General features: G+C 53.3%; 1 protein-coding gene across 1 annotated transcript in view; it reads left to right on the top strand.

Annotated features, from left to right (window-relative positions):
* Alk (ALK receptor tyrosine kinase) overlaps positions 1–16,655 on the top strand; it is a 643,754-nt gene that overhangs the window by 609,403 nt on the left and 17,696 nt on the right. Inside the window, exons 16-23 of the mRNA XM_027933420.2 lie at positions 1,335–1,517; positions 2,739–2,837; positions 3,336–3,488; positions 4,350–4,454; positions 6,477–6,663; positions 7,692–7,782; positions 7,891–7,955; positions 9,622–9,751. Coding sequence (XP_027789221.1) covers positions 1,335–1,517; positions 2,739–2,837; positions 3,336–3,488; positions 4,350–4,454; positions 6,477–6,663; positions 7,692–7,782; positions 7,891–7,955; positions 9,622–9,751 — 1,013 coding nt within the window. The remainder of the gene's footprint in view (positions 1–1,334; positions 1,518–2,738; positions 2,838–3,335; positions 3,489–4,349; positions 4,455–6,476; positions 6,664–7,691; positions 7,783–7,890; positions 7,956–9,621; positions 9,752–16,655) is intronic.

Below are 16,655 nucleotides of genomic sequence, written 5' to 3'. Positions count from 1 at the left end.
GCTCTGGCTACTGGTGCCAGTAGCAAGCAAGGGAAGGCAGATAGTACCCAGGGCTCTAACTGCTACCTTTCTGGCCAGCCATGTGAAGCCCACACTCAGCCCCCTCACCCTGGAGTTCCCAGCACTAACCTTCCCCCCCCCCCCCAGCCTGCCCCAGGGCCTTCATTCAGCTCTGCTGACCCCCATGCAGAGCCACGCTTGTGTCTGATATCAGCTTCATTCTAACCCTGGCTCCTCTTTCTAGCCACAGTCAGCTCTATCTGAAGCTCCCTCACCTACACGGCCCTCTGCTGCCCCCTCTGGGTAGGGAGAACCTCAACCTAGAGTTCTTCCCCAGGACCCTCGCAGGCAGACGTTGGCTCTTCCAGCCCAGCAGACACACTCCTTGCTGATTCTGTTCTTTCTGCATGAGTCTCCAGGCCCTGCCACCCTCACCTACTGGGCTCTTGGGGAGTAGATTCCTATTTGAAATGCCACTCGAGGAACAATTAGGGACTTGGAATGTCAAAGACCAGCAGGAGAGATTTGTTGTGGTCAACCCAGGCCACATCCAACCTCAGCTTCGTAGGTTAATTTCCTTTGCAGCTGCCTAAAGCAGCCCCAGGGGTTGGGAAGCGAAGCTCTAAGGACCATTGTCATGGGAGTGTTACCCCCTCCCCACCCCCCTGCCTTCTCTGCTCCTGGCTTTGGAATGGCTAAAGCAGAGTGAGCCTGGCATGAGGCCACCTGCGCACATGCCTGTCAAACCCCCGACAATCCTGACACTTGGTGGTCGGTGGTGCATTTCATGCCCCCACTCTCTCCACTAAGCTGAGCATCAACCCTATGGGGTGGGTCTTATTATCCCCAAGTTACAGGTGAGGAAACTGAGGCTCAGAAAGAAACTCATGCCCAGAGTTTCACAGCCTGCAAACAAGCTCCTGGGGCTGTCTGGTGCCTAGTCTAGGATTCCTGCAAGAAGCTTTAATGCAGTGACCTCAGCAGGCCTCTGACACTTGACTGAGACCAGGGTGAGAAGCAGTTAATGAAAGGAAGCTGTGGTGCCTCCGGGTTGGGAGAGAGTGTCTGGCTGCCTGTCCCTGCTTCCACAATCCCTAAGCACACTCCCTGCTTCTGAGCCAGAGAGGCCTGAGAGGAAGCTAAGCAACCAGGCAAATTCTCTAAGGATAAACTGTGGCCACTGGTCTCCCTAGCCCAATGGCACTCTCCTGGTTTTCCAGCTATAGAATCTGGAACCCTCAGATCCCACTGAAGTCACCCCAGAACTGGAGCAGGCGGAGTGCCCCTCAAAGCACCAGCATCCTTAGGAGGCCTTCTCTCTCTCTCCCCTGCAGGTGGTGGAGGTGGCTGGAAAGATAACACTTCCTTGCTCTGGGCCGGAAAGTCTTTGCTGGAGGGCGCCACTGGAGGACATGCCTGCCCCCAGGCCATGAAGAAGTGGGGGTGGGAGACAAGAGGGGGTTTCGGAGGGGGTGGAGGGGGGTGCTCCTCAGGTGGAGGAGGCGGAGGATATATAGGTAAAGATGATTCGTGTTCAAGGTGTCACTCCCTCCCCCACGTAGTCCTAGGCACCTCCCCTCCCTTTCCTGTCCCTGCCCTCCCTGCCCCCTGCCCTCCCCAGTGTGGCCTGTGATATAACTGCACGCTCCCCCCAGCCCAGCAGGGCCAGCCAGAGGCAGGGTGTTGGCTTTCGAGCTAGCACCCTGCCTGCAGGCTTCCTTGGCAACAGCATCAAGATCCCAGGTGACCTTCCATCTCCCCCAAAGCCAAAGATGGGAGGCTTTGGCTTCCCCCACTATTCTCCGAGCCACTGCAAGGACTCTCTGGCCTGAGAACCTTGGAGGCCAGATCCCCCAGGTCCATGCCTTCCTTTGAGTGGCCTGGCCAAACCAGCTCTTTAAGGGACTCCTTTGTGGATTCACTGGCTCCTCACTCTGTCCCCTGCCCAGCCCACAGTGGCCAAAAGGGCACTGTTCTCCGTGCCCATGGAGCTCCTCCTGAGGGCCACTGCAGGTAGCCCCCGCCCAACACTCCAGCAAGCAGCCACTGACCCCAGCTCCCTTCAAAAGAGCCTTCTGAAGTTGAGGCTGGAAGACGCTGGCTGCCCCCCACCCCTGCCCCACCCCCAGATTAGGACACACTGCATGCCTGCCCCATGCCGTTCATGTCTGTGTTTGCTTTCACGCTCTGTATGAGATGCTCGTGTTAACCACACGCTCTTTTCCAAGCCAAGGGTGGGTGGGAGGAGCCCCGGGGAGGGAGCCCCAAGATAACCCAGCCCCAGATAAAAGGAGGGACAGGAGCCTGAAGGCACAGGGGCTCATTTCCCCCCATGCCCCAGCCCTGATCCAATGGGACTGGAGAGCAAGTCCCCACCTCAGTGCTGTCATCCTGGTTGGCCCTGAAAGAGGCCCCAACCAGCCTGGAAAGACTCAAGTGTTTCGGACTCTTGCTCCCACCAATGGCTTCCTGGTGGGGCCTCAGCAGAGTGGTAGACTCCCCTGTAGAGTTGGCCCCAACCTGGAGGAGAAAGTGGCCCAGACACCCAGCATCTACTGAGCCAAGTCCCAAGCACAGCCTCTGTGACCTGAACCTCCCTTCCCTCCCCACCTCCCCTGCCCCTGAGGCCTCCCATGATCCCAGGCTTTGGCCAGAGCTGCATGCCCCGCTGATGCGCATGTGTGTTGAGATTTTGGCGCCCACCTCTCTGTGTTCAACTCTTTTCTGGTTTGCCACAGGTGGCAATGCGGCCTCAAACAATGACCCTGAAATGGATGGGGAAGATGGGGTTTCTTTTATCAGTCCACTGGGCATCTTATACACCCCAGCTTTAAAAGGTACCCTCTGCCAGGTGGTGGAACAAAGTTCCTGGGGCCAGTTGTCCCACCAAGCTAAAACCTCAAGGTTCCTGACACATGTCCAGGATACAAAGACACAATTGTGGGTCCCTTGCAGGCAGGTCTTCCTAGGCTCATCTCGCTGAGTTTTCTGGAAGTCAGGATTTAACATGGACATAGAGGCACAATATTACCAGGCTGGCTGGTCCTAGAAATGCAGCAGTAGCCGGCATACGGGTACCTGCCCACCTAAGGGCCCTGTGTGTGGAATTTCCCATCAACACACAAAACGCTCACATCCTCTGTCTGAGATGCACTCATCAGATGTGTGGGGAAGCTTCCCTACACAGAGATGTGCTTCCAATGGCAGGGGGACCTGGGAACAGGGACCAGAGACCCCACAGTGAGCAGCTGGAGATAAAGTGCAAAGGCAAGAAACGGGGAGCCGGGTGGTCTTCACAGGCTCAGCCCAATCTGACCCTCCCCCCTTGTCACCAGTGATGGAGGGCCACGGGGAAGTGAATATTAAGCATTACCTAAACTGCAGTCACTGTGAGGTAGACGAATGTCACATGGACCCCGAGAGCCACAAGGTCATCTGCTTCTGTGACCATGGGACAGTGCTGGCTGAAGACGGCGTCTCCTGCATTGGTAAGGGGACAGGATGGACGGGGAAAGAGAACTGGACCTTGAGCACTTGCTTTCCATGGTTTGGGGACACACCGACTCAATTTTGTAAGCACCCTGTCCCTCGACTGCCAGTGCTGTGGGACCTTATAGGAAAATGGGCTGTGGCCCCTGAAGGAGTCTTAAAGTCATCTAGTTTGATCCCTCACTTGGGACATCTCCACAAAGGGGTCATCCATGTTCAAGTCACCACAGCTTTCAGGTGTGGGTGTGAAGACAGGACTTCTTTTTCCTTTCAACCGTCTCCAGATTAAATATTCTGTTTGTTTTGATCATACAGATTCAATTGTGTGCCCCGTCCCTCCCCTGCTGTCCCTCACCTGCATGTGTTCCAGGTGCCATCGCCCCTCCAGAGTTGTGACCGCTATAGGGCCAGATGCCTCCGTGTGGGCTGGCCAGCAGGGGGAGCCTGGGACCCTCCTGGACTTGTCCTGGGCCTGAGGGTGTCACTGAGGGCAGTCTACTGTTGGGTCTTACCGAGGGTGGCGTCCTCTCAGGTCCTCAAATCTCTTCTGCATCCACTTCCCTTTCTCCTTCCTCTTCCTCCTACACTGGGACAGTGGATGTTTTAGACTAACACCCAGAATTTGATGCTCATTCCTGTTCAAGTTTCCCTCCACCCAAAAGCTACAGTTGGCCTGTAAATCCAGGATGTGCCTGTGTTGTACCAGTGGTCCCCCCCACCCAAAAAAAAAAAAGAAGGTGTGACAGGATGAAAAGCACCAGTTGGCTTTTGTCCCAGCTAGGGAGGATATCTGTGACTTGAGGCCAACTCAGAGGAGAAGCAGTGCCATTGTCAATGCCCCCTTGGGACCTGTCTTCCAGTGTCACCTACCCCGGAGCCCCACCTGCCACTCTCGCTGATCCTCTCCGTTGTGACCTCTGCCCTGGTGGCCGCCCTTGTCCTGGCTTTCTCCGGCATCATGATTGGTGAGTGTGTCAGAGCCTTGGGGCTTCTAATCGCAGCAGGCAGGGCTGGCAGAGGTGAATGTGTCTCAGGCCATGCAGAGGACACCAAGGTGTCACTCTGTCCCACTAGTCCCTGTACACCCTGGTTTTACACCAGTAAGCTACCCCCTTAGTGGTGAGGAAGGCAGCCCTGGTCAAGCCAGAAAAGAAATCCCCAGCCCCTCCACCCACCAGAGGGGCAGTTCCCTAAAGAGACATGGAGCCTTACCCTCAGCCCCAAGTGTGGCCTCCTGACTGCTCAAGGGGATGAGAGGTACTCCTCAGCAGCCACCCTGCGGGGGCTGACACACTCCCTCCGCCCCCAGATGTGGCCCTCAGCTCTTATGTGCTTCAGCAGGCGCAGGCCCTGTGCGGTCCACTCCCTAGGCCCTCCCACCCAAGCAGAGGGAACAGGAAGCTGGTCTCCAGGGATTTCCCCACTCGGCCAAGGTGAGCTGACCTGAGCTCACCTTGAGGCCCCAGAGCTCAGCAGGATCCAGCTTGGCCTAGTGCTGGCAGCTGGAGGCCCAGGGCAGACAGACAGGGACAAGAGGACAGGCCAGGGAAAGGCCGCTGGCAGCATCTGCAGGCCTGCCCCCTCAGGGCAAGAGAGGCTGCGGATGGACAAGGAGATGGCAGCCCATGTTGTGTCCCCATATGGTGCCATCCTTCAAAAGGACAGGAGAATAAGAGATAACACACCTTGCACACTTACTGCGTGCCTAGCAATTTGAGCATTTCATATCACTAAATATGACAAGGGGACTCTGAGTTGCTCCTGAAGAAAACAAGGGGAGGGGACAGCACTGCCCTCTCCCCGTCTGACCCCTCCTTCACTCTCCACCTCTTTCCACTCACTCCTGGTGTCAGCCTTTTTAACTGCCCACACCCTCCCATTCCCCCATGGGCCCCTTCACGTTCCTTGTCCTCCGCGTACAAGGCACAGCCTCTCTTTTTTCCCTTCCCCATCAAGAAAAGAAAAATCCTATGCTCATGGCTGGTGCATTTCCTGGCAGAGGGGACTGAGCACATCACAGCTGACCATGGACAGTACTTGCCCAAGCCAATAAGAGGTGGGGCTGGGCGGTACCAGCAGAATCTGCTCTAAATCAATGGTCTCTCTGCCCCCGGAGTTAGCCTTAGGGGGCATCTGCAGAGACAGCAGTGACACAATCACGCCACTCCCATGGCAGAGTGCTTTAGAACTCTTTGAAACCATTTTATGATAGTGAATGCATTTCATTATGACAACCCTAGGGGTGGGGCATCGGGGGACTTGGGAAACAGGGAGGAATTACTGTCCAGAGAAAGACAGCAAGGTCCAGAGAGGTCAAGTGGCCAGGTCAGCCTCACTCAGCTCCTAACTGATCTTCAGACCCCAGTTCAGTGACTTTTCACCATTTGGCTCTTCTCCATCCATGTGACCTGCCAGTTCTTAGGGCCATGGGGCACACGGCTGACCAAGTCCACAGCCACTGCCCGTCCCCGGCTGTGTGTGCATGGAGGCCACCTCACCCCACGGGTGAGCACCTCAGAAGTGCAATGGCAAGCCCAGTTCTGGGACACCTGGGACTTTCCTGTGGGCCCAGCTGGGCCTCAAAACTCCCCAAGGGCTTCACCAGAATGACCTTAGACTGCTTGTCCTCTAGGATGCTTCTACCCAAGCTTCTCGTCTCTCCTTCACATGGGGTCAAGTCTGACTGGCTGGCCCTCAGCCTTCAGCTCCTTCGCCCTTTCCCTTCACATAAAATCCCAGCACATCTAATTTTACCTTGGGACCCAGACTAACATAAATCTGCCCCTGTGTGGCCAATAAAATCTTTTCCATTTATGCAATTTTAAGCTTCACGGGTGCTTTCATTTTAGTGTGATAGAAAAGTTTAGAGCTCAGGGGAGGACCTGGAACTCCTGGAATGCTTCCTGGAGGAGGTGGCCCATGCTGGGCTTCAATGGCCAGGGCGCCTGGTCCAGGCCGCATTTCAACTGGCTTCCTTTTGTCTGCAGTGTACCGCCGCAAGCACCAGGAGCTGCAAGCCATGCAGATGGAGCTGCAGAGCCCCGAGTACAAGCTGAGCAAGCTCCGCACCTCCACCATCATGACCGACTACAACCCCAACTACTGCTTTGCCGGCAAGACCTCCTCCATCAGTGACCTGAAAGAAGTGCCCCGGAAAAACATCTCCCTCATTCGGTGGGTTGGGGGGTGTCTAGGGAGTGGGATGTCATCACAGCGCCATGGATTCCTCTAGCCTCAGCAAAGCATTCCTGGTGGTACCCCCAGCCCCCCAAAGAGACAAGGCTGACTGTCCAGGGGGTTTGTTGACACCCTATGTATTTATGGAGTTCATGCAATGACAGGAAGAATCCCTGGGAAGAACCAGGGTTCTCTTCAAATTCCGTTTGAACACCCCTCCCAGAGGACCCCTGGTCCCTTACCCCTCTCTGGGGCAGAATGGCCCTCCTCTGAGCATCCTGAGCACCCTGTCCATCCCTGTCATGCATTACAACAGTCCCCAGCAAGTATCTGACAGTGATCTGTCACTGTCCCAGGAAATGGGAGCCTCTTCCAGGCAAGAACCGTGTCCTACTCACCTCTGTGTCCCTGGAAAATACCAGAGACTCCTTTACTAGTCACTGAATGAATAAACACTTGAACATGATAAATCCCTGGTTCAAACCTACACTGGTCCGTTGGCAATTGGTTATTGCCAATAACACAGTACCACAGGCTGGGTGAGTTATAAACCAAAGAGTTATTTTGGCTCAGAGTTCTGGAGGTCTGAGGTCTAGGGCCACATTTGGTGATGTCCTACTTACTGGCAGAGGCAGTGCTGGACATTGGGAGACAGGGATAGTGTGTGTACCCTCTGGACTCTACTGCTACCAGGATTCGATCCTGGGGGCTCCACCCTAATGACCTTATGTAACCCTCCTCACCTCCCACAGGCCCCACCTTTGATCATGATAGCTGGGTGAGTTTCCACCCTCTGGTACCTGGCAATGGGGGACACACTCAAGCCATAGCCAGATGGTAGCAGAACCCTGCTTACCAGATTCAGATAAAGACTAGAGGCCCAGGATCACAGAGCGAAGCCAGGGCTGAGTGTATATGTCAGCCCTAGCCTCTCATGTGTGTCCACTGAATGTGACCCTTGGACTTGGGGGCCCCAGCTGCCTCTGTACTGTGGCCCACTTAAAATCTTTCTTCTCTTTGCACAGGGGTCTGGGCCATGGTGCATTTGGGGAGGTATATGAGGGCCAGGTGTCCGGAATGCCCAATGACCCGAGCCCCCTGCAGGTGGCTGTAAAGGTAAGAGGTGGCTCCCTATTGGACCTGACCTTGGCCTGTGATCTCTGTGGGCTACAGCTCTCACCTCACAGCCTCTTCCTTCTTCCCACCCTCCCCTTCTGTGCCCAGACGCTGCCAGAGGTGTGTTCGGAACAGGATGAACTGGACTTCCTCATGGAGGCCCTGATCATCAGGTAAAGCCACAGAGGGACCCCCAGCCTGCCTCCCCCTGCCTCCAACAACATTAGAGGCTTCTACAAACTTCTCCAAGGGAAAAGGCCCCCACATGTCCCTTCCTCCCAAGGGAAAACTTTCTAGTGCTATTGATGCTTCTTCCTAAGTGTACAAGCCCCAGGGGTTGTCTCAAAAATCATCTGTGTGGCCTGATAATCCGACTGCTACAACTCTGCCTGCAGCCGCATCCCTGGGGTCCTCCACTGGTTCTTATTTCCCCCAGTTCTTCTGAAGAAATAGAGCATGTGAGGTTTTGACCAGAGGAGATACAATCTCCCCCCAAGTGGTTCTTCTGGAACCAAAGCCCTTTTCCCACCCAGCTCATGGATCTACTATAAAGGAATCACACCCCTAATGTGATAGAAGAACACCCACCCTGGGTCCGCGATGGCACAACTGAGTCTCAGCCCCCTGGACTCAGCCCCCTGAGGCTCTGGGCCTGGATGTCAGCTAGGATCTCAGCGCTTGGCTCCTGAGGCATCTGCTCTGGCAGCAGCTCCTCTGAAGGAGGCAGAAGTTTGAACTTGATCTGCTGGGGGCTCACAGCCTCCTGTGGCTTAGAGAAGCCTCTAAACATCCTGACAGATGGGGCGGCCTGGGACTTCCCTGTGGTGGATGGTGGCCAGGAATCAAGGCAGAGCAGTGAGAAGGAGGGACTGGTGGACTCGGGGGCCCCAGGAAGACACGCAGTAAGGGCTGCACATTGCCTTAAAATAACATTTACTTTCTGATTGTACGTGTAATACAGGATTATTGAATAAAATTGAAAAGTATGAGATCACTTGGAAGGAGAACCAAGCTCACTGCTTGGCAATAGTGTAGTCACCCATTCTCACAAGTGTGTGTGTATGTGTGTGTGTGTGTATGTGTGCACGTGTGTCTCCGCCCATGTTGACTTCCCTAGCCCCACTGCCCTACGTATCATACCTACCAGGATCATGGGAACAAGAAAACCAAATCTCAAGGCCTCTTGTCCCAACTCAGTCCCTTTTCTTCCCATGAGACCCCTATTCCTGGCTCTAGTTCACATGCTGTCACCTGACAGGTCTCATACAATCCTCTAAGAAGCCAGTCCTTCAATTTACTTTATGTTATTTTAATTTTTTTGTACTGGGGATTGAACCCAGAGGTACTTTACCACCAAGCCACATCCCCAGCACTCCCTCCTTTTATTCATTCATTCATTCATTCATTCATTTGGGGGCCAGGATCTTGCTAAGTTGCTTAGGGTCTTGCTAAATTTCCTAGGCTGACCTTGAATTTATAATCCTCCTGCCTGGGATTACAGGTGTGTGCCACTGCACCCAGCAGCTCCTTTTGCCTGACACCTTCCTTAGAGAACTCCACAGGAATTTGTTCATCTGAGAAAGACACTACCCTGCTCCCCCCAACACACACATGCATTCTCACCCCAGGGCCTGGGCAACATCCTCCCTCGCCAACAAAATGCTCTCCTGCAAACTAAACTCCGGGCAGGCTGGCCTCTTCTTCCCCCCTTCCCTGCAGGGGACCCTGCTGCCATCCCCTACAGGACAGTGCCTACACGATGTGGCTGCTGAAAGCTTCTCTCTCAAGATTGTCCTAGACCCAGCCAGTTAAATTCGGTTGCACCCCTCTGCTCCACAGCAAATTCAACCACCAGAACATTGTGCGCTGTATCGGGGTGAGTCTTCAAGCCCTGCCACGATTTATCCTGCTGGAGCTCATGGCTGGAGGAGACCTCAAGTCCTTCCTGCGGGAGACGCGCCCTCGCCCGGTGAGTGAGAAGGTCTTCCATCTGGTGGTTGAGTGGAGGAGAGGAGCAGGATCAGGGGGAGCAAGAGTGGGCAGCCTGGGAAGCAGCATGCTGGACGGGGCCCTGGGAGTCAGCCTTGGGCTTGGACAGTAGGGTCTGGGTGGAGCGCAATGGCCAGATTGGGAACAAAGGCTGAGCCCAAGCCCAAGCCCTAGAAATTTGTGCAGGACTCCGCAGTGGATTTTGTAGGCTGGCTCCCTTCTTACGGCCTATGATGCTGGAACATCAACCCCAAGACAAACTCAGAGGGGGACTTTGGTGCCAGCTGCATCACTAACACAACAGACTGGCCTGGGGCAGGCCATTCCCATCCATTTATTCCAAACCCAGTGACGTCACCTCTCATATAGGGAAAATAATAGCCAATCTCCTGTAGTAATAGTTTTACTCCAAAAAGAAAGCGCTGAAATATTTAGGAAGGTGCTGCATGTCACAGATAAGGGGAGAGAGCTTGGGGTGTAAAGAACCTGGAGGGGTCCAGGAAGCCCCAGCTCCAGCCCTGTGTGACCATCGGATGTCATACGTCCACCAGACGCCCCTGGCATAGGACAGTCAACACAGGTGAAACCCGAGGGTCAGACTCGCCCGGCTCAGAGGTCTGAAATGATAAAATGCAGCACTGCCCCTGTCCCCGAGTGAAGCTCCTGTCTCTGCTGGGCCTCCCAGAGGCGCTGGTCACTCCTAGCTGGAGCAGAGCACATACAGGGTTAGGATCTGGGCTTCCTCAAGGAGCCAGCACAAGAAAGACTAGCACCATGAGAGCAGAGCCACCCTCTCCACCCCAGGGAAGCAGAGAAAGACTGGCCTCCACGCTGCTGCAGAAAACCCTGAGTGGCCACGCGGCTCACAGGGACTTAAAGTGGGTGGCAGAAACCCTGGGGGTCACAGTGCTTCACATCCCATCAGGTTCATTTTAAATACCTCTGCCTGAGGAACCTGGGTACTGTCTCTACAGGCCCCTGGGGGACCCATGGGGCATCCAAGAAGGATCCAATCTTAGTCCTGGAAAAGATGGGGTGCATGCAGGAGAAAGAGGGGGTGGGGAGGACCAACCCATCTCCTAGGAGCCCTCCTCAGCACGACCGTCTTCATCACGGCTTCCACCCCATGAAGGGGACAGTGCAGGTCTCACCCCCATCTTACAGATGAGAACACTGTGTCCCAGAGAGGTTGTTGCCTCCCAAGGCCACCCAGGAAGTAGAAAAGCTGGAACGAGAGCTCAGGGCTGGGACTCCAGGCTCGGGGCTCTCTCTCTCCAGCCCCTCATGCTGTTTATCTGAACGGTCCTCTGGGAAGCCGTGAGAGGAAACCCTGCCGGCCATCTGGGGTCTCTGCCAAGGTGCCAGCTTCTCTGGCTTGCCACCGCCACCCAGCCAGACAGAGCCCTCAGTCCTCACGCCCTGAGATTCTCAACAGGGCTGCTGGCAGAGGTCTCATGGGGACGAGTGGCATCACACTTTGGGAAGAGGCCCAGGTCTGGTTTTCCTAGTGGGATGTGACTGAGATTCAGAAAGCACAGAGAGGGGAGAGACCTCCTTGGAGGGGGAGGCTGGGAACCCATCACTTCTCAAGTCTGAGGACCTTGGGGTGGAAGGGGCAGGAGCAGGGAGAGGGGCTTTTCTATCTCCTACAAACAAAGGTGGCTCTCTCCTTGGAGGATACGGATGGTTTAGGATTTAAACATTTAAACAGGATCCAAAGAACAAAGCACCAGCAAGGAAAGGCACCCCCCCCCAGAGCATTACCCTCAGGCAGGTCAGAGCAGGGACCCGCTGCCCAGTTCCAACCTCCAGCAGCAGGCACTGCCCGGAGGATGCCTGTGATGGGGATGACTCCACTCTTGAGAGAGCAGTTTCTCAGGGTCACCAAACCCACTGCTTTGTTATTACTGGTGCATTATAATGCATCAGGCTTCACCTGCTGCAGCTCAGCCCTCCAAAGCAGCGTGGGCTAGTATGTTTGTGACAACCCTTTCTCCAGGGGGTCAGGGGATTTGTTGGGCTCCCAAGGGACTGCAAGTGGCAACTTAGAAAGATGAGCATTAGGGAGAAAGGAACATCATTTCTAGGGGGCTGAAGGGGCTAATACCAGTACCTCCTCCACAGAAGCAAGGTGGCCAGGGGACATTGGGGCAGAGAAACACATTCCCTAGAGAGGGGGTGGGTGGAGCTGCACCCCCAGGTTCTTGAACTGACTGGCTTGAAGCCCTGAATTCCACAGGATTCACATGTGTGACTCACTCTGAGACCCTCGGGGGGTTCCTGATGGTCTCTGTGTGCAGGGACCAAGCTTGAGGGCAGACTCAGACAAGCGCACTGGCCCCGGGGCTCTGCAGTTCCATAGAACTTATATCAGGATCAGAGACCCTTAGAAATGGTCGAAGGGGCTCTGACCTCAGATACGAGTGTAGACATGGAGTGACAGATGTACAAACATGATGGACAGACCAGCCATGTCTGCCATGGAAATGAAATTAACAGTACAGATGAAAACGTTGCTTGAACCTATGTCCCCACCTCTCCAAGAACAAAGGTTTCTATTTAATGTCAAAAAACTTTGTGCAGAACTAATATTCATTCAGCAAATATTTATTGAGGCTTTACTGTATGCCAGGTACAGGTAATAACTGTCTTCTAGTATCCATTGATTCTCTGATGACAAAAGCCAAGAGAAAGTTAGTGATTTTTTTAAAATATATACCAGCAGGGATTGAACCCAGGGTTACTTAACCACTGAGCCACACCCCCAGCCCCTTTTTTTATGTTTTATTTTAAGTTGCCCAGAATGGCCTTGAACTTACAATTCTGCCTCAGCCTCCCAAGTCACTGGGATTCCGGCCTGTGCTATGCAACCCAGCCCAGTGAGTCTCCTTATTGAAGGTGTAGGTTGTCAACCACAATGGGGTCTGAATCTTTTGGGATCATGGTAACACTTACAGGTAATGGCTCCATACAAGTCGCTCAGTGCACAGCTGACTTCTTGGGTCCTACTGTTGGGGGGTGAGAACTTCTGATAGGGACCATGCTCAGGTTTAAATCTTTTTTTTTTTTTTTTAAACATATTTATTTATTTAGTTAGTTATTGACAGACACAACATCTTTGTTGGTATGTGGTGCTGAGGATCGAACCCGGGCCACACGCATGCCAAACGAGCGTGCTACCGCTTGAGCCACATCCCCAGCCCCTCAGGTTTAAATCTTTGGCTCTGGCTTGGACAATATCAATGCTGGCTCCAAGCAAGCCAGGTCCTCTGGTGCCAAGGAAGAGTCGGTCCCCATCAGGAGGCAGGAATCATGAGGGCCCAGGAGCATAAACTTCTCATCAGCTTGAAAACTTGCTTTGTATCTTTGGGGTTCCCTGTCTACATTCTTTGCTGCTTTTGTCTCCTCCATTCATCTTTATATGTGCCAATTTTAAAATATACCCCATTCTGTTTTCACTTGTTAGATTTCCTTCCCCATGTCTTGTGATCCTCCATCTAAGTAGTAAAATGAGACAGGCTGGAGTGTGGCTCCGTGGTGGAGTGCTCACCTAGCACTGCCCAAGGCCCTGGGGTCAGTCCTCAGACACCCCCCCCCCCCAAAAAAAAAGGAGAGATACTAATATTTGTGTATCTTTTATTAATACATGTTATCTTTTAGGAGAAGCCCCTCCTGTGACACCGAAGAAACCAGTCCTGCTTCCTAGCCTAGAAAAAAGGGCTATCTGCCTAGATGGTGTTCCTAAAAGGAACACCGGTGCCCTGCAGAGCTACACACTCACCCACACAAGACTTCTGGGGTCCAAAAGACTTTCAAAGCCACAACATAAAGACTGATCATTCATGTCACCAAGACACCTACCTGGCCAGGGATTCCCATGTCTATTTCATCTTCCATTTCCGACCCACAATCCTCCTTTGGGAAATCCCAGACCAGATCCTCGCTGAGCCCCACAGCTTCTGTCCACAGGTGTCCTGTGAGAAGACCATCTGGTGGCCAAAGAAGTGCCACCATCCACAGGCAGATGGCGGGTAAAATCCTGATTCCCACTCCTCTGCCCCAGCCAAACACCAGTGGCACCAAGTACACCACCGGCTGGCTTTGCTCCACACTGCTAGTGTAGGGGTTGGTTTTGCCACAGTGTCACATGTCACCCTGTCCCCCCATGCACACCACACACATGCACACCCAGAACATGTGCAGCACACCCATATGTATGCACAAACCACACACACTCACACCTCCCCACAGGTGGCTGACCACCGCTGTGCCCGCTGCTTAGTGAGGCAGGTCGTTGCTCTGAGCAGGGGAAGGCCGGGAGCCCTGGCAAACCTGGCCCTGCGCTAAGGCATGGCGCTCTGCCGTCCCCGCAGTGCTCAGGCCCCGGGCATCGGAGACATCAGTGATCCTGGATCCTGAGTGACAGAGGCTCTGCTTCCTCCAGGCTCTCCCTCAGCTGGGACCAGGTCCTCCTTTCGTGGGAACAGAAGCATTCTCCTGAGGAGAGAAAAGATAGTTCTAATCCTGTAGTGAGATGGAGGGCTATTTCATGGAGATACGCTGCTTTTCTTGTCCCCAGGAGGTCGGGCTGTCTCTCACAGTGCCCCATACATCAGGCCCCAGTGAAGACCCCGGAGGAGCCAAACCCTGGAGGGCTCCTGAGCCTCCCCGCTGCCACCTAGAGAACTGCAGGCCCCACGAGGAGTCCCTCTGTGCCTCTGGGTGGCCCTCCTGGCAATCCACAGCACCAGGCCTTGTCAGAGATGGGGAACCTGCTCAGAAATAGGCTGAGCAAAGGGCCCCAGATCTTATGGCTACTAAGGGATAACAGGCAGGGTGAAGCCCAGGTCAGCTTGACTGACCACTGCTATATGATGTTCTGTGGTTGTGTGCGGTGTTGTAGTCTCTGTTCAAGGTATTGTGCTCTGTGTTCACATATCCTCCATCCATCCTTCAGCAGTCTTTTTTAAGAAGCTCAATTTTAACTACTTAAATCCTGCTGCCCCCAACTCAGATTCTTAAAGCCCAGCTCTGGGAAGTTTGGGTTCTACCTTAATCCTCTGTGCCCTGGAGTGATCACTTAACCTCTCTGAGCCCTTGGCATCCTCACCTTTAATAAGGAGCTAGCCTTCTCTACATACCACACTGTCCATTGCATCAAAGGGGAGCTTCTCCACAGACTTGCATGCAAGGCAGCAGCAGAGGATCTGCCCTCCTACGTTGTCTGCCCCATGAAGCAGAGCCTACAGAAGCAGGACCCTCTCCTGCCTCCTCCAGACCAAGTCACAGCTGTGTGGAGCCCTGGGAGGCCTGACCAGGGGCAAAGAAAGCCTCTTCAGGCAGACCTGGGTGACACTACTACTGTCTGGTAGGTGACTTCCCTCTGGGTTCCTCAGAACTAAAGAGCACGGTTCTTGTCCTACCCTTGAGCATTCAATGAAGCCAAAGGTAAAAGGTCTCTGAGTTTCTTAGGAGGAACAAAATAGAACAGCGAGCAGAAATTTCCTGTAGGGAGTTTGCCCATATGACCCAGAGTCACCAGCTTCTACCTCTCTGGGGCTGAAACAATCCAACACAGTGCTAAAAGGGTATATTAGTCAGCTTCCTGTTACTATAATGAAACACTTAAGGCAATTAACTTACAAGAGAAAATGGTCATTTTGGGATCATGGTTCTGGAGGTTCTAGTCCAAAGTCAGGTGGTCCGATTGCTTTGGGTCTCTGAGACAGGCATCATGGAAGTGCATGGTAGAGCAAACCACTTATATCCTGAGCCAGGAAACAGAAATAGACTGGGGACTGGGTTCCACAACCCTCTTCAGGGGCACACTTAGTGACCTAAGGACATCCCTCTAGGCCCACTCTGTTTCCAATACCACACCCTGTTGACCAAGCCTTTACCACATGGACCTTTGGCAGACACTCATCCAAACCACACCAGGGGATTTGATTTGATGGCCCACCTACGCTTCTTGCATAGATCATTGAAACACAACCTCTGGGCAAATCCTAGTCCACAGAACCATAATCAGCCAACTGGCCACCAATACTCACTGAGCACCTGGAATCCGCCCAGCAACGTGGGATGGGAATCTTGTCTCACAACCCTCAAAGCATCCTACTTGGGGACATGGTAAAATAAGCACAGGATAATAAGTGAAGTAGATAGGACCCTGCACGACAGTCTGCTGCTGCAGGCCCCCGGGGCTGGGGCATTAAAAGAGGACAAGACAGGGGCTAGGGTGGGGCTCAGTGGTAGTGCACTTGCCTGGCATGTGTGAGGCCCTGGGCTCAACTCTCAGCACCACATATAAATAAATTAAATAAAAGTCTGTCAATAACTAAAAAAAAAAGAGAGAGAGAGAGAGAGAGACTAAGATAGATGTCACCGACAGAAGAGTCTTCACGTCCCTCAAGTGGGCTAAGGGGTCAAGAGGGACATGTCCCAAGGCGTGTGCTATTTCTTTTTGCATGAAAAAGATTTTGTACAGAGCAGCCTGAGGTGGCGGCCCTTAATTGGCCACCCTTAGCCAGGCACGGAGGCGCACTTGTAATCCCAGCAGCTCAGGAGGTTGAGGCAGGAGGATCCCAAGTTCAAAGCCAGACTCAACAACTTAGTGAGTGTTTATCTCAAAATAGAAAATAAAAAGGACTGAGGATGTGGATTATTAGTTAAGAGCCCCTGGGTTCAATTCCTGATACCAATAGTAATCATCATCATCATCAATTGCCCAGCCTTTTCTAAAAGCTTTTCTTTTTAGAATCACTTTAGATCTAGATCTTCTTGAAGTTTTTAAAAATATTTTTAAGACATTTAGATAGAGCATTTATGCCAGGGGAATAAAATGTTATTCCCCTGGTCAGTTTCCTTTCAGGCTTGTTGAT

Source organism: Marmota flaviventris, chromosome 14 (genome assembly GCF_047511675.1).
Source record: "Marmota flaviventris isolate mMarFla1 chromosome 14, mMarFla1.hap1, whole genome shotgun sequence".
In the NCBI taxonomy this organism is placed as follows: Eukaryota; Metazoa; Chordata; class Mammalia; order Rodentia; family Sciuridae; genus Marmota; species Marmota flaviventris.
The sequence above is the reverse complement of the archived record's forward strand: the minus strand, read 5'-3'. Positions and strand labels throughout refer to the sequence as shown.